Below are 21,874 nucleotides of genomic sequence, written 5' to 3'. Positions count from 1 at the left end.
GAAATGATTTGCTCAAGGAGTACTTGCACAAATGCATGGGGACAGCTATCGTCCATTGGCTTATTACAGCACTTTATTCTGTTGCAAAAGGGTTTCTATCTTGTTTTAGGGGAGTTGCCGCTGCTGCCATTCTAGATAATCTGGCACAATCGTTGGTGCTGGGAGGGATCTCACAGTAGCTGTCCCTCATTCTGCAGCATCTCTTGCTTAAAAAAAAAACTCAACCACTCTAGACTGCACGTCTAACTAGATATGAACTTTCACGTCTTTCGGATCCATCTATTTCTCTGACCCACTGTCCTGTTCTAAATCCTGCATCTCTGTTGCCTACTGTTGAGCATGGTTGTGTGCAACTATTGGCTTTCTCCTAGAGAGGACTTAAAGGACACTCCTATACCCAATTCAGACATGCATTGGTTTGTAGATGGCTCCTGTGGAGGAGGTCAAACAGGAAAGTTGATCTCTGGAATAGTCTGCACCGAAGAAACAATATTGACACACACACAGACAGACAGACAGACAGACAGACAGACAGACAGACAGACAGACAGACACACACACAGACACACACACACACAGACACAGACAGACACAGACAGAGACAGACACACACAGACAGACATACACAGACAGACAGACAGACAGACACACACACACACACAGACAGACACACACACACACAGACAGACACACACACAGACAGACACACACAGACAGACACACACAGACAGACACAGACAGACAGACACAGACAGACAGACACAGACAGACAGACACACAGACAGACACACACAGACAGACACACACAGACAGACACACAGACACACACAGACACACACACAGACACACACACAGACACACACAGACAGACACACACACAGACACACACACAGACACACACACAGACACACACACAGACACACACACAGACACACACACAGACACACACACACAGACACACACACACAGACACACACACACACAGACACACACACAGACACACACACACACACACACACACACAGACACACACACACACACACACACAGACACACACACAGACACACACACACACAGACACACACACACAGACACACACACACAGACACACACACACAGACACACACACACAGACACACACACACACAGACACACACACACAGACACACACACACAGACACACACACAGACACACACACACACACACACACACACAGACACACACACAGACACACACACACACACACACACAGACACACACACACACACACACACAGACACAGACACACACACACACAGACACAGACACACACAGACACACAGACACACACACACACACAGACACCAAACCTGGCTCATGTCTTAATGGTTTTCTTAAGTGGGAAATGGATACAAATAAGACTGGTGAACTAAATCTAGTTTTTGGCTCACAGACACACCAAACCTGGCTCATGTCTTAATGGTTTTCTTAAGTGGGAAAGGGATACAAATAAGACTGGTGAACTAAATCTAGTTTTTGGCTCACCCAACCTGGCTCATGTCTTAATGGTTTTCTTAAGTGGGAAATGGATACAAATAAGACTGGTGAACTAAATCTAGTTTTTGGCTCACAGACACACCAAACCTGGCTCATGTCTTAATGGTTTTCTTAAGTGGGAAATGGATACAAATAAGACTGGTGAACTAAATCTAGTTTTTGGCTCACCCAACCTGGCTCATGTCTTAATGGTTTTCTTAAGTGGGAAATGGATACAAATAAGACTGGTGAACTAAATCTAGTTTTTGGCTCACAGACACACCAAACCTGGCTCATGTCTTAATGGTTTTCTTAAGTGGGAAATGGATACAAATAAGACTGGTGAACTAAATCTAGTTTTTGGCTCACCCTTTTGGGGAGAGGTTTACTGATCAATTATCTTGACTCCATACCAGAAGAGTCGGTCAACGTTTGTCTTAGACAGCAGATTTAGAAATTTGTATGTTGTGTATGCTAATGTTAACAGCTCACATACCTGATCTAGCAAGTTGCCAAAACAGTACTTGAGAAGCACCTAAAGAAAAAACTCACCTGTAGACTGCAGTGATGCAGTGGTGGATATAGTCCCACCAGTCCCCACTGTTTGGAATGCTGAATCTGTCTGGATGGTATAAGCAGAGAAGACAGGCTCCTTTGGAAATCTTATTCCATGGTCATTGTCCACCTTAGGTGGTGTGCTCATGTACTTCATACAAAAGATGAAAAAGAAACTGATTAAAGTGGAAAATGCACAAAGTAAAGCAAACTGAAGTTTCACTGCATAGTGCAAACTACTAGGCTAACTAATAGATACATACATTTAGATTACAGCTCAAACTTAGAGGACCTCTGAAAGGAAACTAGCACAAATGCATGAGCTCAGTAAAACTCAACCTCCCACCTACATTACCCTCCACCAGCAGACCAGCTACCAGTGGTGTACCATAAAGATTTGTGCTGGGCCCCCTACTGTGGGATCTATTTCTCAGAAGTCCAGGTAAAAAGATGTCCTGTGGCTTACCAAGTTTGCAATGACTGCAAAATGGGTGCAATCAAGTCTCCGTGATGTTGACATGCTACAAAAAGGACTTGCACAGACAAATGATTGGTGCCAAAGCCACAAAGTGTCAACCCTTTTGGCAAAAGAAAAGCATATAAATTACATTAACAGTAACCCCCTTAGCCAAAACTCTATGGAGAGAGTTGGAAACGGGTTGATAGCATTCTCACCGCATCCACAGTGGTAAGGAAGGCCCTTTTGTATTACTTGATGTGCAAGGGCTCATATCCAGAGCCAAGGATGGTACAAGTCCCCTGTACTCATCCCACAGACCCCAAATTCAGTACAATGCTTCCTTATGTACGTACCTCACTAGACAACTGCAGCAGCTGGAGAGACCTCCGGTTTCTGAAAGAAAATTCAGGGCCTCCAACATAGGACCTACATTTTCAGACTGAAAGCCCAGTCACTGTACTCTGCATCTTATAGGCTGCAAAGGTGCAACCCGTGCCTGGCCTACAGAGCAATCTCAGGCCCTGCCCTAATGGAAATGCTGCAAATCCACAAATCAAATGGGACAAGATTCACTCGCTCTAGGGATCTTAACCTAGCCTACGACATTAACAAGACATGCTTGAGAGATGTCTCAGACTACCACTACTCTGGAACAAACTCCCAATTCACATAAAATAGAGCTCCTAAATGACCCTATTTAAGTGCAACAGACAACTGATGGGAGACCATAAATATACCCCAGGGTGTCACCTATATTACCCCTTGGTGAAGAGCAGTCTGTGCAGATCAGACTTCTGCTGCAAATATAGGACCATACAACTTGGTCAATAAGGGAAGGGTACAACATTGCTAGGCTTATAAAGGCCCTAAAGCCAACAGCCTCGTAACCTCCTATGAACAGGTTCTGCACAGGACTGTAGTTCTCTATTTTGCTAGGTGCACTAGAATACTTTGAACAAAACCCATTAGCAAAGCTTAATGATCCCTTCACATTCTGGTTCTCCTACAGATTCTCAGGAATGCATAAAAAAAACTTTCTAAAGACATAGGAAAATGCAGCCATCTTAACCTACTGTAGATATACTTCACCTGCAGTGCTGCACAGCTCTTCAAACAAAAATTTTAAGGCCCACACTCAGATGGCACGTCCATACCCCTGTTAAAGTCTGCATAATCCCAAATACCCTCAACTAAACCTCTCCCCCAAAAATGTAATATGGCACAAACTGAGGTTCTGTAAAAACTCAGTCAAGTAACTAGAAGGCAGTTACGAGATTTCATACTTGTATACATTCATCTCCTAAATTCAGCAAGTCCAATTATAATTTGCTGTATTTAAGATCAATGCAAGTCTGCCTGTAACATTTACACTTACTTCAGATGCAAGTTTAAGTCTAAATTTTGTAACCTTGTGGGCCATTCATCTAGCGATTCAACTTGGTAAGGATTAATTCAATTTTAACTCATCCTGAAGTCTACACACACTGAACTTGCCGTTACACAAAAACACTGGGGAAAAAAGTGAACCTTCACACATCACTGCTGATGTCCCAAAAGATTGTGCCAGCAGTGACGCGAGAACACTGAGGAGTTTAAAAGGAAGATAAAACTTGCACATTTACATCTCCAGTAAGTTAACCCTTACTGAATAAAGTAATGTTCTGTAAAAGCAGAATCCTTAAAGCTAGACACAAGTAGGGCTTCCCACGGATTCCTGGCCTAACTAGAACACTGGAGACAAGTGTGTAGATGGGTATAGTGATACAGGAATTCTGCAGAGCATCAATTAGAAGGGAATCCTATTTAATGAGGAGCTAAACTACCTTAGTGGGTGGTACAGCACAGGCCATGATGAGCAGTGTTAAAACTAAGTGGACAATGTTTCATGGCTAAACACTTTAGTGTCCGAGAGTGCAGAGGTGTACTTATCAGCATTGAACAGAAAAAGCTCCACTTTGCCATTTTTGATTGGCTCATATGCCGGTATTCAAGCCTATCAAAAATCAAAGCATCTCTCAAGCAACTGGAACAGACTTAACTGGCATCTACCAATCCCCATGGGTGCTGGTTAAGTGAGACTTTACTATATTTACAAAATCTTGTAAAAAACAGTTTGGCTCCACAAGGGGGTGATAAGATGTCAGACTGACATCCAGGTAACTGCAGAAACTGGAATCAAATTAGATTACTAAAAAAAAACTGCACAAACTGGATCCAAACAAAAGCATGTGGAGGAGACTAACAATGACCCGAGAACACTTCAGCAAGTACTTGCAGTATTTTATCTATTTAGTAGGTCAAATAGTGGGGATATTTCTCAGGACTGGATGCATGCACTTATTAAAGCTGTCTTTAAAGGAGTACCGCACCCACAGACTCAAAAAACATGTTTAAAACATCATGGCATGATGTTTCCTACACTTTAGCAACACTCTGGGATTATTTACAGGATTTTAAATATTTTTATATGTAATTCCAGACTGACCACCTGGAGGCTGGCATATTGACGTGGTTTGGATAAATCAGGTTGCCATCCAGTATCCCAGAAATTGTTGTTTGGCTCAAAAATGTTACGTCATGCAGGCCTCCCTTTGCCTAAAGTTCCTGTCATTTCATAGATGTTGCATGCGTACAAAGTACTGAGTAAAACAGAACAGTGTAAGTAACATTCCCTGCTGCTGGATGACTACTTACAACAGAAACGGTGCAAATGCCACAGAACACACTCAAAGTGCTGTTTACTGCTGCCTTTTTTTCTAATTTAGTTTAAATGGCACTAATTTGAGAGAGAATGAATTCCAGTCCATTTACTTCTCCCCTCCCCCATAACACTTAGCTTCCCTAGCTGTCAAAGTCCTGAGGGTAAGTCCTGAGGGTAATTTGACCTGGTAATTCCACCGATTAGCAGATCTCAGCAGGGTGCTTGACTCATGTAATTTAATCTTTGCTCTAGCATTTCCTTTGTTAGAGGGGACATTTTTTTGCTGCACTATAGCCATGGCCTTGACTGCAATCATATCCAGTAAGGTCTTGCACCAAGGAGCTAAAGAATAAAACATTTATACTATTAACCAGTTTAGATCTTTAAGTGTTAAGGTATCACTTCATGCTTCCACCTTGTTAAAAATTGAGGTTTACATGTGTTTTTACTCCACTGGTTGGTTTGCAAAAAAAAACACCTTTTGCAGTGTCCCCGGATTTGTCTTTGTACATACAAACCACATTGCTATATTTCCCCTTCCTTTTTCTTGTGTCCAGAAGTCACTTAAAGTAAAATTTTTATTGATTTTTTTTTTTTAAATAAAGGACATTAAGGTTAACTTACCTTGAATCAGATAATGGATGCCACTGCAAAGAATCACTGTTGAAATATTTGTGCATGGACAAAATCCCTTACTAAATCTATTTGCCAGCCTCCAGTTCAATTGGTGCTATGGCTTTAATATACTGGTGTGTTTGCTCATGCCTTCCAAATCTCTACCATTACATACCAGTTTTGCAGTGTAGTAACCACCCGACATGCCCATACACCTTTAGCCATCAATATGCAGCTACTCCTGTTCATGTGAGTATGTGAATTCATTTTCAGACTTAAGGTGTGGAAGCTGCACTGAATTCTAGGTGCTTGTTCAGGTTTCACATGGTGCTTGCTTAGAGCTACTCTCATGTTAAGCCACTATGAATATGTTGCACTGCCACCTCTGATACCAGGGTAATATTTTAATCTTTCTATTCCCGCACTGCACACTAGCAGTATCTAGTGCAAATACAACAGAGAAGTATGCAAGCGATACACCACCTAAGCATCATTTGCCTTACAGAATGTACAAGTATGCATACCAAATTTGTGTTTCCAAACATCGGTGTTACTACACTACTACTGAATAAAATGAACAGCACTCAGGCTGGGGGAAGGACAAGGGAGCCATGACATCACAGAATGGGTGGGTCTTATTTTAGTTAGAATCAGAGGACGGCTGTGGTGATGTCACTTTGGGGGAGGGAACTAATTAAAAAAAAAAAGTACCTGGACTGCCTGGCCTCGATGTCAGTAATTAGGTGACTCCAGCAAGCTTTATTCAAACGTGAGAATCATTTTGTAAGTGAAACCATCACAGTATGAGAAGGTAGGCTTCTGTTACAGAAGTAAGGGGAATTATAAAAATTGTAAATGCTTTATTGTTTTTGCTTTACAGAGGACAATGTAAATAGGGAGGAAAAGGGCCGTGAAGTTGAGGAATACATTAGAGAAACCTGTTGTACTCCTTTAAGGGAAGGGAATTAGGACAAACCCATAGTCACAAACCTTCAAGTCTAATTTCATGTTGTGGAAAAATAAATGGAGGCAATATTGGATAAGTTAGTCAGAACTGGATATTTTGGGACTTGAAGCCATACATCAGCATGTGTATGTTGAAAATACATCTATTACAACCTGTAACATGTTCCGTAACAGAACAGCAGCTATGAATGAAAAACTGTTCAGTTATGTAATTTATATAGATTTAACTTAAGCATTTGACAAGGTCATACACAACTGATCAATACATAAGAACTAGGTATAGATTCTTTATCAGATGGATAGCTGCATAACTTATACAGGACATGGCAAGTACACCGCAATTGAACAGGTGAAATTCTTAGTTAGGGTGACCCACAGGGGGTCTTGTCCCAGGCCCTTCCTTTAGATTGCATATTTCAGACTTCATCTGAGGTGTTCTAAAGTCTATTTGCAGATGACCTAAAATTGAGTAAATTGATCACACGTTACAGATGAGGCATGTTTGCAAATGAACTTTACTACACTGACCATTTGGGCACAGCAGAATGCTGAAATGTCTTTCAGCTTTTCCCGGTTAGGGGTCGCCACAGCAGAACTTTGGTCCGCTAAGGATTGGCAGTGGATTTTTATGGTGCAGAGTTGCCAGCCTGACTCCCAACCTTCAAAGAAGGCACACCCATTCATGCACACACCTACCTGCATGTCTAATGTCACTTGACTGCAGGGAGGACATGCAGACTACACACAGAAGATGCCCCAACCGAGAATCAAATGGGAGAGCCTCTTGCTGTGGAGGAGACTATAACCGCTGCACCACCGCAGCCCAGCAGAATGCTGAAATACATCCAAAAATAGAACATTTGGGAGACCAACATTTAATACAGCACGGTGAAACTTCTTATCAGCCAATTGGTTAATGATAGCGATAGAACTATAGCTTGCATAAAACAGTTCTAAAGCCTGAAAAAATAAGAAATCATCAAGTCTTGCTAGTTACATTAGACAAACTTTTATATTGACTATAGAAACCTTGTAAGAAAACAAGCACGAGTAAACTAGAAAGTACAGTGGCAATATACCAAGGTAGCCATAGATGTGAAAATTTAAAGAAATATCTGAACTGGTACACTGCCTCAGATATGCAATGGTTCTTAAGTATATAGGGCATTTAAAGACATCTCTGGGAACATTTAGGGCCATCAAAAAGTACTAGAGATTCAGATAATCTATGTACAAGATTTGTAGGAATGAGAAGTGTACAAATTGGTTCTGAGTGCAGCTGATCAATTTGGTAGTTTGTTCCACGAAAAATATCTAAACTAGTAATTGCTTTAACAGCCTGGACACTTATGAGAAAAAGTTATGTCTTACCATAACGTTCCATCTGTATGGTTGATCCTCTTTCAGTCATTACACATAGGTATCAGTTCAGACCTTGGAACAGAGCTGGCCATTTTCAAAGCTCGTGCCAGCTTCAAACTCTCGAGCTAAACTCTTACCCATAATCCCCCTCTCCCTGCTACCTCAGACTGAGTCTTGCAAGTCAAAAGAAGGTAGAGGCTACCTCTGGTCAAAACTTGAGAACCCGATGGCGAGATCCACTAGAAGCCACAGGAGGGGGAAGGAGAGTCTCGTAATGACTGAACGAGAACCAATACAGATGGAACGTTATGGTAAGACAACTTTATCTGATGTTGTTAATCCTCGTTCATTCCTTATGCATGGGGACAGAGTCCCCAGCTACTACTGTTCCTGGGAGGCTCTCATGGAAGGACATTCCTGAGCACCATAGAACTGAAAGATGCTCTTCCCCTGGAGGCCAAATCCAATTTGTAATGATTGATGAAGGTATGAGGCGTAGCACAAGTTGCAGCTGCACAGATGTCATGTAAAGAAGCTCTGGCATGGAAGGCAGCAGAAGTCATCACAGATCTTGATGAATGAGCTTTCATGGTAGTAGGCAAAGAGATATTATGTTGTGTATAAATGAAGGCCACAGTCCTTCAACCATCTAGCTAATGTGACCTTAGCAACAGATCCTAATCTAGGTCCAGAAAAGGCCAAAAATAACTGGTCAGATTTATGAAAGGGTTTAGTCCTGTTTAAGTAAAAACGGATTTGCCTGTGGATATCTAGGGTATGTGGGCAATACTCTCCTGTTTGAATAATTGGGAAAGAAAACAGGCAATTCAATGGCTTGATTAATGGACATTTCAGAGATCACTTTAGGCAGAAAAGATGGATTAGTTCTCAGACACTGTATGAAAAATCAAGTATGGACTCTTGATGCATAAAGCTTGAAGCTCAGAAATACATCTAGCAGAAGTAATGGTGACCAAAAACAAGGTTTTCCCATGACAAATACTTGGTCGCAAGAAGAGGCTGGTTCGAAAGGTGACCGTCAGAGCTTGTAGAACTAATGATAAATACCATGGGTGAATAGGTTCTCTAAAAGGTGGCTTCAGATGATTCATACCCTTTATGAAGGTCTTGCACAATTTATGGGACATGAGAGGAATCCTTGACACCCTCATGAAAATTAGAAATTGCAGCCAAATGAACTCTAATGGAAGAGGCAGATAAACCCCAATTGAAAAAAAGGTTGGCCAGATAGTCTAGTATTATCGACACTGGTGCTGAAAAGGGGTCTACTTGTTTATCTTTCAGCCAACAGGTAAATCTTTTCCACTTGCTCAGTTAAGTAATTCTAGTGGAAGACTTGAGAAGCAATGAGAATATCACATATTGGTAAAGATCATTCTGCCTGGCAATCAAGGGAATTGGAGTAGCCAAGCTGTGAGCTTCAGGCTGTTCAAGTTGGGATGAATCAGGCTCTGTGGATGCAAGATAAACTCCAGTGTTGGATGGAGAATCCATGGTAGATCTAGTAGGTTGAGGCCAAAGGAAGGGGAACCAAATAGGTAGAGGTCAATATGGTGCTATGAGGATCACCTTGCTCTTCAATAGACGGGCCTTCTTCAGAAACTGGGGAATGAGGGGAAGAGGTGGGAATGCATAAAGACGACCCAAGGGCCAATTGTGGACTAGAGCGTTCCTGGGTGACTATCCCGGAGGGGGAATCAGGGCGAAGTAGTTGCTGCATTTGTAGTTGGTTGGAGATGCAAGGAGGTCGCAGCAAGGACGGCCACAGCAGTGGAAGATCCCCACCGCTATCAAGGGATTCAGGGACCACTCGAGGTTGAAGAATGCACCTGCTGAGTCTGCTATCACACTGGAACTCCCGGGAATGTGCATTGCTAGAAGAAAACGGTGGGTAGCCATCGCCTATTGCCATATCCTCATGGCCTCTCGACAAAGGGGGTAAGATTTGGTTCCACCTTGCTTTATGTACCAGACCACCGCCATGTTGTCTGATTGAATCACAATTGTAACGGTCCCAGACGGCAGCAGGGGATGGAATGCTTGCAATGCCAGAAGCACCGCCCTCAGCTCTAGAATATTTATATGCAGATCGGCCTCCAGTTCAGACCAAGTGCCTTGGACTGTGTCCCTGACATAGCCCCCCCCCCCCATCAGGGAGACGTCCATGGTCACTGTGGCCTTGGGTTGCTGGGGAGAGAAGGGGCGAGACCATTGCGACTCAATTTAAATCCTGTTTGCACCTGTGGGTTACTCGAATCATGGCTGAAAAAGATGCTGAAAAGGATACCACTGGGTGAGCAGTAGCCATTGTAGAAGCCTCGTGAAACCTGGCCAGGGGAACAATGGTAATGGAGACTGCCATGGAACCCAACAGCTGTAGAACAGAGTGAGCCGTGGATGTCTTCCTTGAAAGGATTGGAATTAGTTGCTTTATCCTTAGAATCTTGTGCTCTGGAATAGCAGCTCTGCAGTATTTTGTGTCCAAGATAACTCCTATGAATTGTCGACTGAGATTGGATTTTTGCCAGTTTATGGTTATGCCTAGCCTTTGAGCAGCAAGGAGGGAGTATGCCAGAGCTTTTTCCAGTAGATGTCTGGTGGGGGCAGAAATGAGCCAGTCTAGGTATGGAAACACCTGGAATCCTTGAAGTCGCAAGTGAGCTGTGACAACTGCCATGCACTTTCTGAACACTCTGGGGGTTGTAGAAAGTCCGAAGGGCAGTACTCAACTGGTAGTGACTGGCTCCTGCACAGAAGCACAGAAATCTTCTTGATGGCCTGTCCACTTGTGGTAGTATGCATCTTGAAGATCTATCGAGCACATCCAATAGTCTTTCCAAAAGTGGGAGGACAGACTATTGTGACCATCCGGAATTTTTGTACTCACAAACTTGTTCAATACACTTGAGATCCAAAATTGGACTGTCCCCAGTTTTCTTTGGCACCAAAAATAGTCGAGTAGAATCCGGATCCTAATCTGGTCTGGAGGGACTATTTGGATGACACTTTAGCAGCTTCTCTCTCTAGTGCTGCTTCTTCCCTTTAACAGGGTGGAACATTGGGAAGGTTTTTTGAAGGGGCGGGACAAAGATCGAAGGGGATATGATAACCTCTGGTTATAATCCTTTGTACCCAAAAAACGGTGGTAATGGTTAGCCAAGCAGAAGGATACAAGGAGAAACTTCCCCCAACCACCTCCAGAGGAAAGGAGTTGGGCCACTCTTCAGGAGCGCTGGTAGGATTGACCAGGGAAAGAATCCCTGGAACCCTGGTTAAGTGGATCCACTCTGCCCCAAAAGGAGAGTCTTCCCTGTGAGTTTCCCCCTCTGCCTGTGTCATGGAAAGGACCCTGGGATTTCTTGAACCACATCTTCCCACTCTTTTGGTTTCAGGAGAAAGCACGTTGAGGGGAAGAACAGACACCTAAGGCAGAAAGGGTCTTACTGCCCTGTTCACATCTGGCCAGTGTGCTTTTAACTTTGGGCCCAAACAACGGAGGAGGCCTCAATGGAAGCATTAAGAAAGGAAGCCTTAAAGGGTTCCGTGAAATTGCACAAGCGCACAGAGGAGTTATATAGATTCAATGGTGGCCAGCTGAGAGGCCACTTTGTCACGGACCTCAGACAGCACCAGCCAAGGTTTCAGAGAGCTCAGAAATCAGATCCCTTTGAAGCCTGGTAAAATGTGCCATATAATTCAGGGACCTGATAGTAAAGGTTGCTGAAGCAAAGGTGCGCTTCCTTATCCTGTCCAGGGCCCGGGACTCTGGAGCGGATGGACAGTGGCTTTCTTCTGCCAGATCCTTTTTTGCTGTGGCCACCAAAGCATCCACAGGAAGACCTTTGGACCAATGGGGATCTGAAGCAGGAGGGGACAATCTTATCTGGCCTCCGGGGAATAGCTTTGATGGTATCAGGGGCCTTCCAAGCACACTGCACAATGAGCTGGACAAGTTCATCGGCAGGTGGAATAATCCAGGAGGTAGGGGGCCGGGCGCAAAAGGCCTGCAGGAACACAGATTCCTCAGAGGTCGGATTAGAGGACTGCCAGTCACCTGTTTCAGGATTTCAAGGATATCACCAAAGGATACCTCAGAGGGTGACTGAGGGGATCCTTCCCCCTCATAGAAATCCATCTTCAGTGAGGGACTCCTCTGTGGAGTCCACGTGCTTCCTCTTACATACTTTCTGGTGGACCTCCTCAGCGGGAGAAGCTGAAGACAGCGGAAAAGGGGAATTCCTGTGGGAATATGTCCAGAGGCACTTGCACCCAGTGGCTGCCAGGTGCGCCTTGTGAAAGCAGTGTACCAGAGGGCGGCAGAGGTATAGACAGTCCGGTATTGCCAGCAGCAGCGAAGGCCTTCATCAGTTGGAAGGCTGGTCCACCCGAAGAGGACGGCATGTCTAGGACAGGGGTCACCCCCTCCCCTAAGTGGCTCAGCCTGCTGACTCAGAGTCCCTGGAAGGCTGTGGAGCAGCAAATTGTGTCAACTGACATCCTGGGTCATAGCAAAACTTTCCTGCCATGAAGGCAACTGCGGTTCCTTGGCGAGATCCATAAAGGGGACCACAGAAGGAGAAGACTGCTATATCCATGGACTTCAAAGGCAATGAAGGAGAATAAGGGGTCTTTGGAGATGGTGATCCCCTCTCAAGGAAGGATAGTTCCTGAGGGGTGGGATACCTCTGGCCAAGAGCACCTGATCCACAAGATGCAACATGTTTGGAAAGGCTTCTAGTGGACCTCACGGAGACTGAGGAAGAAAGGCCTGTTCACAGAAAAGGCAAACTATGCACATCTCATCTGTCCGTACAGAGGACAATGGTGCCAGGAGACTTGACTAAGGTTGTCTGCATTGAAGTCATCGGTGCCGAGGTCATGGTCTGAACTGACACAGGGATCGGTGCCAAAGCTGGAACTGAAAAAACTGGAAACAAAAAAGGAGTCTGTTCTGAGGAAGATCTCTGAGCAGACATGGTCAAGTTCTGCACCGACTGAATGGTCTGTGCAGATACAGTGGTAATGGTGTGAACAGAGGAGCCCCCTTGGTACCGATGTAGTGAAGGCTGCAGGAGAAGACTGAGCCGAGATCACTAATGGAGCCGAAGGCCTCCGTACCAAAGGTCTAGGCACAAAAAGCACTGGGGCTGACTGAGTGAGCTCCGGAGCCGAAACGTTAGCCTTTTTAGGTTTTGGTTGGTGGGAGTCCAGCCGGGTACGAAGGCAAAGATTTAGCCTTAGTAAGAACATCCAAGATTTTCTTATGGGTTCTAGGAGTTAAGGCCTCCGACCCAGAAATAGCCTCTGAAAAGGGAGATTTAGTAAGTCCCTTCAGTAACAGCTTGTTTCTATTCGAAAAGGTCTCACAAATAGTACAGGGTGGGGCAGACAAATGGGAAGCTCCCAAACAATAAGGGTGGGTCAGACAAATGGGAAGCTCCCAAACAATAAGGATCAGAAGTAGGAAGTTTGTCCACAATCAGAACTCCGCTTAAACCCCAGACTACCTTTCTTATCTGCCATGACAGCAAATTAAATAGAAAAGGTACCAGCAATGGTACAAGAGTACCCGAAGGTATGGGAAAAAGGGGGAAAGGATTACCAACGATGGTAAAGAGATACCTCATGGTAAAAGTGGTAAAGAAAAGATTAGAAAAACCTGAAGAAATGATCGGGTAAGAGACTGAAATATAAACTTTTGACAGAAAAGTAACCTGAAAAAATAAATAACTAAACTTGGTTCAAGAGAAGTAGCTTGACATGACTAAATGGCAACTTGGCAAATAAATCTGGGGTAACAGGGAGAGGGGGATTATGGGTAAGAGTTTAGCTCAAGAGTTTGAAGCTGACGCGAGCTTGGATAATGGCCGGCTCGGTTCAGGTCAGAACAGATACCCATGCATAAGGAATGAATGAATGAGTATTAACAATCAGATCAAGTGTTTTGGTATACTGGCAGGCTAGAAAGGCATTAATGCTAATGCTTGAAATATATTTGTATGTACGCATTCCCATCCATTCACTAGTGCACAGTATCCCCTCGTACAATGGCCATAAACTATGTAAAATACATCTACATCAGTTATGCAATACCTTTCAGTGTCAGTAATGCTACATGGGATCCCTTTGCTAGCCTGACTGCAAACTTACCCTTCTGCCCCAACCCATCATCCCATAAAATTATACAATATTCTATATGGAAATATTCACAAAAGGAATATTTCACCAGCAAGTGTGCAAGCTTCTCTCCTGACCTCAGTTTAATGAGCCACATACACCCCCCCCCGCTTACATCCTCAATACAACTCCAGTACAAACACGAGTCTGTACATGGTAAAGGATAAAGGCTGGACTACGACTGAAAGCCCAGATCATCAGTGGCTCTGGCATTAGAGACAATAGTACAGGTTAACTTGCATGTACGTCCTGGGAAAGAAGGCAAATGCACAGGGCACACAACGCCATTAGATTCCCTAGACCTAGATCCAGGATGCCTTATCTCCTTGTTGGGCCAAACCTTTAACAGATTAAACCCAGGGGAAGCCAAGAGGGCAAGGTAAACCCATTGAGAGGTACGAGGGTTCCCCCAATGGTCAGCTGCAGGAAACCTTGAGAAAAATCCAGTATTCAGGCATATGGAAAAAAAAAATGCATGTGGCCAATAGCTTCCAAGTTTTTATACAAGGAGGGAAAACTAGTAGTTCAGATTTAGTACTGCTCATTAGAAAAAACACTAGAAAATGTATGGGGTTCTCACTCTGCAATTAACCAGTGTGCAAATTAAGTTTTTTGTTAAAATGCAGCTGTATTTCTAAGTCACTTCACAAGGAAATACTAGTCAAATGTTACATTTTTCTCCTATAATTCAATTCTGCAGTATACCACCTGGTATTTGAGGAGGGGGACACCCTTGCTAGTTTTTCTGGACATCTTTGAAGAACCCTCCTAACCTTTACTCTCGTCTGACCATTCAAATATTCTTACTCATTCCAACATTAGGGAACAAAATTTAACACTATTGAATGGCAGATAGTTACTCAGAATACTAGCGTCATCATCATTGTTCTATAATGTTATAGAATGTTTTCTGCCCTCATGGCTCAGACCTGAAATTGGGTTATCAAAAATTGCTCAACAGTAACCTTTATAAACTATTGCATATTCTCCATATATCTTCTTTACCCACTTTTGCAATCAACTGCACTTCGGTTTATAAAAATTCTACTTCATCTGCTGAACTGTAACCTTTGAAGTTAGTTACCACTCCTACTATAATTTTAAAATTTTTCATTTCATCCCTCTCCCTAGCTATTCTGATGAATCTAGCTTCGACAAATCATGAATCCTTTCCAATTACTTATCACAAATTCTTCTGTAACAAAGACCTTAATTCCTTTTCTTTACTGGTGCAGGACCTGAAACAGGTGCAAAGAATCAGACAAGTTTAATGTTATATCCTGGAAAGACTTAATGAAGCTACAACACAGGTTATAGTGGTAAAATACGTAATCACATGAATTGGTTCAGCAATACCCATACTTAGTGTATGGATTAAAAAGGATTCTTATGGCAGCTAATGCTGGACAATAAAAGTTGCTTTTGAAATTTATTATGGATATGAAGCGGCACATTTTATAAACCCTTTATATACAGGTCAGGCATAATTATATTGTCCACAACCTCTGGCTGGTAGAGTTGAAGGAATCTGGGAGGGGGAAGAGGGCAACAGCTGAGTGGGATGAGTTGATCTGTAGGACATGGTTTTAGGACTTGCTTCAAAACCACAGAGTCAAGACTCATATGCACACAAGGCAAAAGGTTTCAAAAATCAAAATGGATAGAGAGGAGGGTGAAGTTGGCAAATGTTGAGAAAGGACAGTAGGATATTAGACGCAGGTTAAGAATCACCTCTGCAGATTATATGCATAAAGCAGCAGAAAGTATTGTAAGAACAAAGCCAACAGGGAAATTGGAAAAGATTTTACCAACAGGAATGACTGCAAGTTGGGGCACAGAAAACAGGAGGTGCGCTGGAATTTACTGGAGAAAATTAGCAAAGGTGCCAAGGAATGAGAGTCAGATAGGGAGGGAAAAGTAAAAAGTGGTATGAGCCCAAACTGAAGTTGGGACCATGAGTTTGAGACTCCCTTCCAGGGATTGACAGCTATAGGCAAAGAGAAATGAACAGGGAAGTTTCATTTACAAGACACCTGACCTGCATTTTAGGAGTCTAAAAAAGCAGCTTTTTTTTATACCACTTCATCATATGAAATGGAAGTTAGAAATGGCTAGGAAGGGAGATTGGAAAGGCACCATACACAAAGGAATAGTGGGAGGACATTTGTAACGCTCCCAATTATACATTTATGGATAAAATTATATTTATCAATTATATACACACAATACTACGCCAGCATTTTACACAAGCATTTTACACAAGACTACTTTAAATTCTTTAAAAGCCAAAATGTTAAGTTGCAAAATGGCAAGTCCGAAATGGTTTATATTCAAATGTCCAGATCATTGCAAGTTTTAGCAGCAAAGGGAGTCAATTTGGCCAATGTGGTGGTTTGCCCTAGTCTCCACTGCAGTGGAATTTGAGTTGGTATACTTAGTTGGGGTGTACCAGGGGCCATGCCCCCAACTGGGTGCATTTTGTTTTGCTTTAAGTTTTGTACACAAATATATTTATAAATGTATAGTTTCTCAGACCTGGAAGGGTTTTCATAAAAAATTTTACACCCCAAACAGATTTCAGAGAAGGTTTCCTCATGTAGACAGGAAATGGAAGTATGATAGGAAAGAACTGTAGTCGATAACTTTGTGGAAATGTAGCGAGTTGTCAGAATTCAAAAATGCCTAACATGGAATTTGCTCCCTCATCTTTTGATAGATTGTTTTTGAGCTGGGATACAGCAACTGACAGCAACTGAGTTGTAGAGGAATAAGACCCTACCAAGTTTATTAAAATCACTTTAGACATATGCACACAAAAATTGCATTACTATTCCCCCCAAACCATGCACATGTATTATGCATGTTCTCTATAGCAACCATCTTTTTCCAACATTATATACACATCACTCAATTCCTGCCTTCCCTTAAAATTCACTCCTCCTGAACATTAGTCCGTTCCCACAAATTCTCTTTTCTATGTAAATGCTGGAAGTGTGGTGAGGAAGTAAGGTAACTGGGAATGTTAAATGTTAAAATAAGGGTGACAGCTTGCACCAGTCACCCTTAGGCTTTTGAATACTGGTAAAGGCTCTTGCCACCCCCATAGTGCCTTTTTTAGGCAAGGCTCAAGACAAACCCACCGCTGTAAATAGCACAAGTAAAAAACGGAGGAAAATGCTACTCAATGCCAGAAGTCTAAACCTTACAATGCATGCACTCGAGGCACTCAGTATGGAGAAAAATCAATACATGTGCAGTAACAGAAACCTGGTTTAAGGCTCCAGAGAGCACCTCAGCACTACCAGGCTACAACTCATACCATACACTTTGGCCACAGAACCCAAACCAAAATACAAAAGGCAGGGGCGTAGCCATACTCATAAAGGATACCCACACCTCCAGGTTAGTGGCACAGCACGATGCTTCAGAGATCCACGTGCAACAATGGGCAAAACTACAATTCAAATTGTAGCTTGCTACAGATCACCCACCATGTCCCAGGACCCCCATTCCATGTTTCTGGAAGCACTGGGAAACAAAGGTCCTACCAAACACCCTAATATCGGGTGACTTCAATTACTCAAACATTAACTGGGAGAACTACTCAAGTACCAACTCCCTTGCCCAACTTTTCCTAGAATTTAGGAACTCAAACGCCCTGGCTCAACTGGTCAACACTCCCACCAGAGGTAACATATTGGACCTGGTCATCACCAACATGGGCGACTGGTGTTCCACACCAGAGGTAAACCCCACGCTGGTTAGATCTGACCATAAACAAATCACCTTGGATATCCATATTCCACCCCCGGACAAGAAAACAGTGAAAAACTTTTCAAAAGCAAACTTCACATTACTTAAGACAGAGGTGGAAAGTTTCAGAGCCCCCATGCTGAAGGATAACACTGTCCAAGCTGCAATATCCTTTACTAACACACTATTTAGCCACCACCTTGTTCACTTGCTTCCCCAACTATCTGTTCCTGTGAAGAGAAACAGCCTGCGAGCATCCAACAGATGCAAAGAATATTCACCACTGCTGGAATATTCAGGAAAGAACACTGCAAGATTAATGTACTGATTAAGATTGTTCTCAGAAACTGCCTTCAGTAGAAATGGTTACAAAGTGAAACTGTTTATGGAAAACCAGACTGGTTTAGACGATAGAAAAATTTCAGAGATTCAAACCCTAGCAATAGCAGAAGTAATTGCTACAGAGAAAATAGTTCTCCCCAAGACAAACTTTAAATCACAAACACTGGCAGGTTCAAAAAGGGTAGGGGGAAATGATTGCTAGTAACAGATTAAGGTCCCAAGGAGGGGTAGGATACTTGTATGGAGGTTTTAAGAGAAAGGTAGTCTTTAAAAAGGTTTTATAAAGTTTGTGAGAGGTCACTGAAGATCCTTGAAAACCAATGTGAAAGCTGGGGATAACTGCCAATTTGACTAATTGTGGAGGCCAAATAATCATCGACGAGGCTAAAAACTGAAGAATCTCATGGATTGGAGCAGACGGGTCAACCTTATTTTGGACAGCCCAATGCACACTCTTTCCACTTACTATTGCACAGCTTTTGTGTAGATAGTTTATAAGAATGTCAGACTGGGGAAGAGCATAGTAAGTCTGGATATTAGCAGAAGCATAACTGGAGAAACCAAGTTGTGAGAATGGGAATGTCTTGGTGAACAATGCCCATCAGCTGAGACAGGAGATCTGGAGTTGGATCCAGAATCCAAGGTTGTTGCAATAAAGGCCAAAGGGAAACCAAATCTGCCATGGCAGAAAAGGGGAAATGAGGATGACCTGGCTCTTCAACTTTACTGCTTTCTGTAAGAATATAGGGATTAAGGGAGTTGATGGAAAGGTGTATTGGAGACCAACTGTGCAGAACAGCATCCCTTGTAAATGCTCCTTTTGGGGGAATCGGGTCAAAGTATCTGCTGCATTTGTTTAGGAGCGAAGCAGCTACACCAAGCAGCAAGGCTGACACCAAGTCTGGAAAATATGACTTTCAATTGCAGGCCCATTTGTGAGTTAACAGTATGCACCTGCTCAATTTGCCCACCACCACATTTGAATTCCCTGGAATGTGTGTTGCTATCAGAAAGTGGGTGTGAGAACTTGCCCACTGCCACACCCAGAGGGCTTTTCAGCATAGAAGGTAGGATCCGATTCAGCCTCGTTAATGTACCAGACTACCAACATATCCTGATTGAATCACAATAGTTGCTAGAGGGAGAGCATTCTGAAAAGCTTGCAATGCCAATAGCATAGCTGTCATCTCCAGAACATTTATGTGCAGATTGGCCTCTGTTGGGGACCATGTGCTTGGACCATCTTCCCATGCCAATGCCCCCCCCCCCCCTCCCTAGCTGGGAAGTTTCCATGGTCACTGTGGCTTTGGGATGTGGGAGAATTAATTGCCTTGAGAAACTATCCAAATGACCACCAGGTGAGATCCCTTTTGTATGCACTTGTGCTAGAGATGGGCATAGACAAAGAATGGTGGCAAATGGACCATTGTGTTGCAAACAATCACTGTAGAATTCTCATATGAATCCTGGCCAGAGGAACCATAGTCAGATGCTGCCATGGACCCCCATGCTTGGAGAACTGAATGCACTGGAGCTTTGTGGTTGCTTATTATGGCTAGTACTCTATTCTTGACTGCATCCCATCTTGACAGAGGAAGTATGTCCTTGTGTTCAAGGAAGCTCCTATAAAATGTCTATTGTTTGAGCTGGTTTGAACAGATATTTTTCAACGTTTATTGGAATGCCCAGATAACAGCATAGCTGTAGAACTTTCTCTTGTGTCAAGTCGATTCCTGGTGGTAGTGATCAGCCAGTTGTCCAGATATGGAAACTGGATCTCTGCAGTCAAGTGAGCTGCTACTACTGCCATGCACTTTGAACACCCCAGGGCTGTGGTGAGGCCAAAATAGAACTCTGAATTGGTAGTGACTGGCTCCCAACTGGAAGTGAAGGAACGTTGAGCATCTGGCCATTATGTGGTAGTATGCATCTTTAAGGTCTATCCAGCACATCCAATAGTCTTTTCCCAGAAAGCATGGAAAGAACTAGGACCATCCAGAATTTGTTTTTTCAAATGGATTTGTTAAATATGCAGAGATCCAGATTTGGTCTTCAGCCACCACCCCCCCCCCACCCCATTTTTTTTTTGGCACTAAAGAATCTAGATTCTCATGGTCTGGTGGGACCTCCTGGATGGCTTTTCTAGCTGTTTTTGTATTTGTATGGGTGCCTCTTCCCTCTGACCAAGTGGAAAGTCTGGTAATTTCTTTGAAGGAGGGGGGGGGGGGTTGGAAAAGTGGTGACTTCTGGAAATTATCCTCTACACCCACGTATCCAAAGAAATTAGTAGCCAGGGTCTCTGGTGCAGGGATAAACTACCCCTGACTGTCTCCATAAGGGGAGGATCAGGCCTTTCAGGAGTGCTGGAAGAGTTTACCAGAGAATTAATCTGAAACCTTGATTCCGCAGGCCTCTGCAGAAAGGGCAGTGTCTTCCATTAAAGTTCCCCCTTTGCCCCTCGGGGAACTAATGTCTCCCGGGTAAACCCTTGGGGATTTTCTGAACCACATTTTCCCCACTGCTTGGCAGATTCCTTTTCTAGGAGTGGAAAAACCTGTCCATGTCAAATGGTTTTACCCTCAATGAGCTCCTCGATGGGTGGAGAAACCCAGGAGGTAGATAGGCGGGTACCAAAAGCCTGCAGGTAGAGATTCCTCAGTTGAAGGGTTAATGAGCTTCAAAAATCACCCATCTGCTTAATGACTTCCAAGATGTCTCCAAACGAGACATCGGGGTGATCTGGGGAACCATCTTCTTGAATCTTCTGTGATGGACATTTCCAGGGAGGAAAAGTGCATCCTCTTACACAGCTTCTTCCCAAGGACCTCAATGGAGTAAGGTTTCAGAAGGGGTACCCTACTGGGTAAAAACAGGCTTTGGTACTCAGTCCCTGTGGACTGAATGGTTCAGGCTCTCAGCACAAGAGTAAGAGGCATTGCAGTTCCAAGGGGGCAAACTAGACTTATTGCCCGATGTAGCCAAGGCAGTCTCCACTGCCTCAAAGATACCAGTAGACAGGGAGGGACCCTGAAACCGAAGGGGTGGACCTTGGACTCATGGTCCCCTCCTGCACCAATGATACCTCCCCTTATGGCTAAAGCCAGGGCCCAACTCATCTATGCGAAAGCAAGGAGGCGCAGGGAAGGCTCTGAAAGACCTTGAACCAACCCTAACCTCATGGAGCAGACAGGCAAGCCACTGCCCAGAGAGCTCAGGCTGAGCCAGAGAACTCAAGAGCACTAACTAGCACCAAAAACCAGAGCATCTTCTGAACAGTCTGTACCAGGCAGCTCTGAACAGAGTTGATGGAAGCAGACCCCCCAACACACAGGAGTAGGAAGCAAGGGAGTAAAGTCATACCTTGAGCAAAGAATCTTACTCAATCTCTCCACATCATACTCAGTAA

At 43.6% G+C, this 21,874-nt stretch overlaps 1 protein-coding gene across 1 annotated transcript in view; it reads right to left on the bottom strand.

Annotated features, from left to right (window-relative positions):
* Positions 1–21,874, bottom strand: part of LOC122806185 (aurora kinase C-like) — a 323,495-nt gene that overhangs the window by 223,317 nt on the left and 78,304 nt on the right. The window contains exon 3 of the mRNA XM_044076418.1: positions 2,069–2,222. Coding sequence (XP_043932353.1) covers positions 2,069–2,222 — 154 coding nt within the window. The remainder of the gene's footprint in view (positions 1–2,068; positions 2,223–21,874) is intronic.

This window comes from Protopterus annectens, chromosome 7.part0 (assembly GCF_019279795.1).
Source record: "Protopterus annectens isolate FY-2018-M chromosome 7.part0, PAN1.0, whole genome shotgun sequence".
Lineage (NCBI taxonomy): Eukaryota > Metazoa > Chordata > Ceratodontiformes > Protopteridae > Protopterus > Protopterus annectens.
Note: the sequence above shows the minus strand (reverse complement) of the source record. Positions and strands in the feature narration are given on the sequence as shown.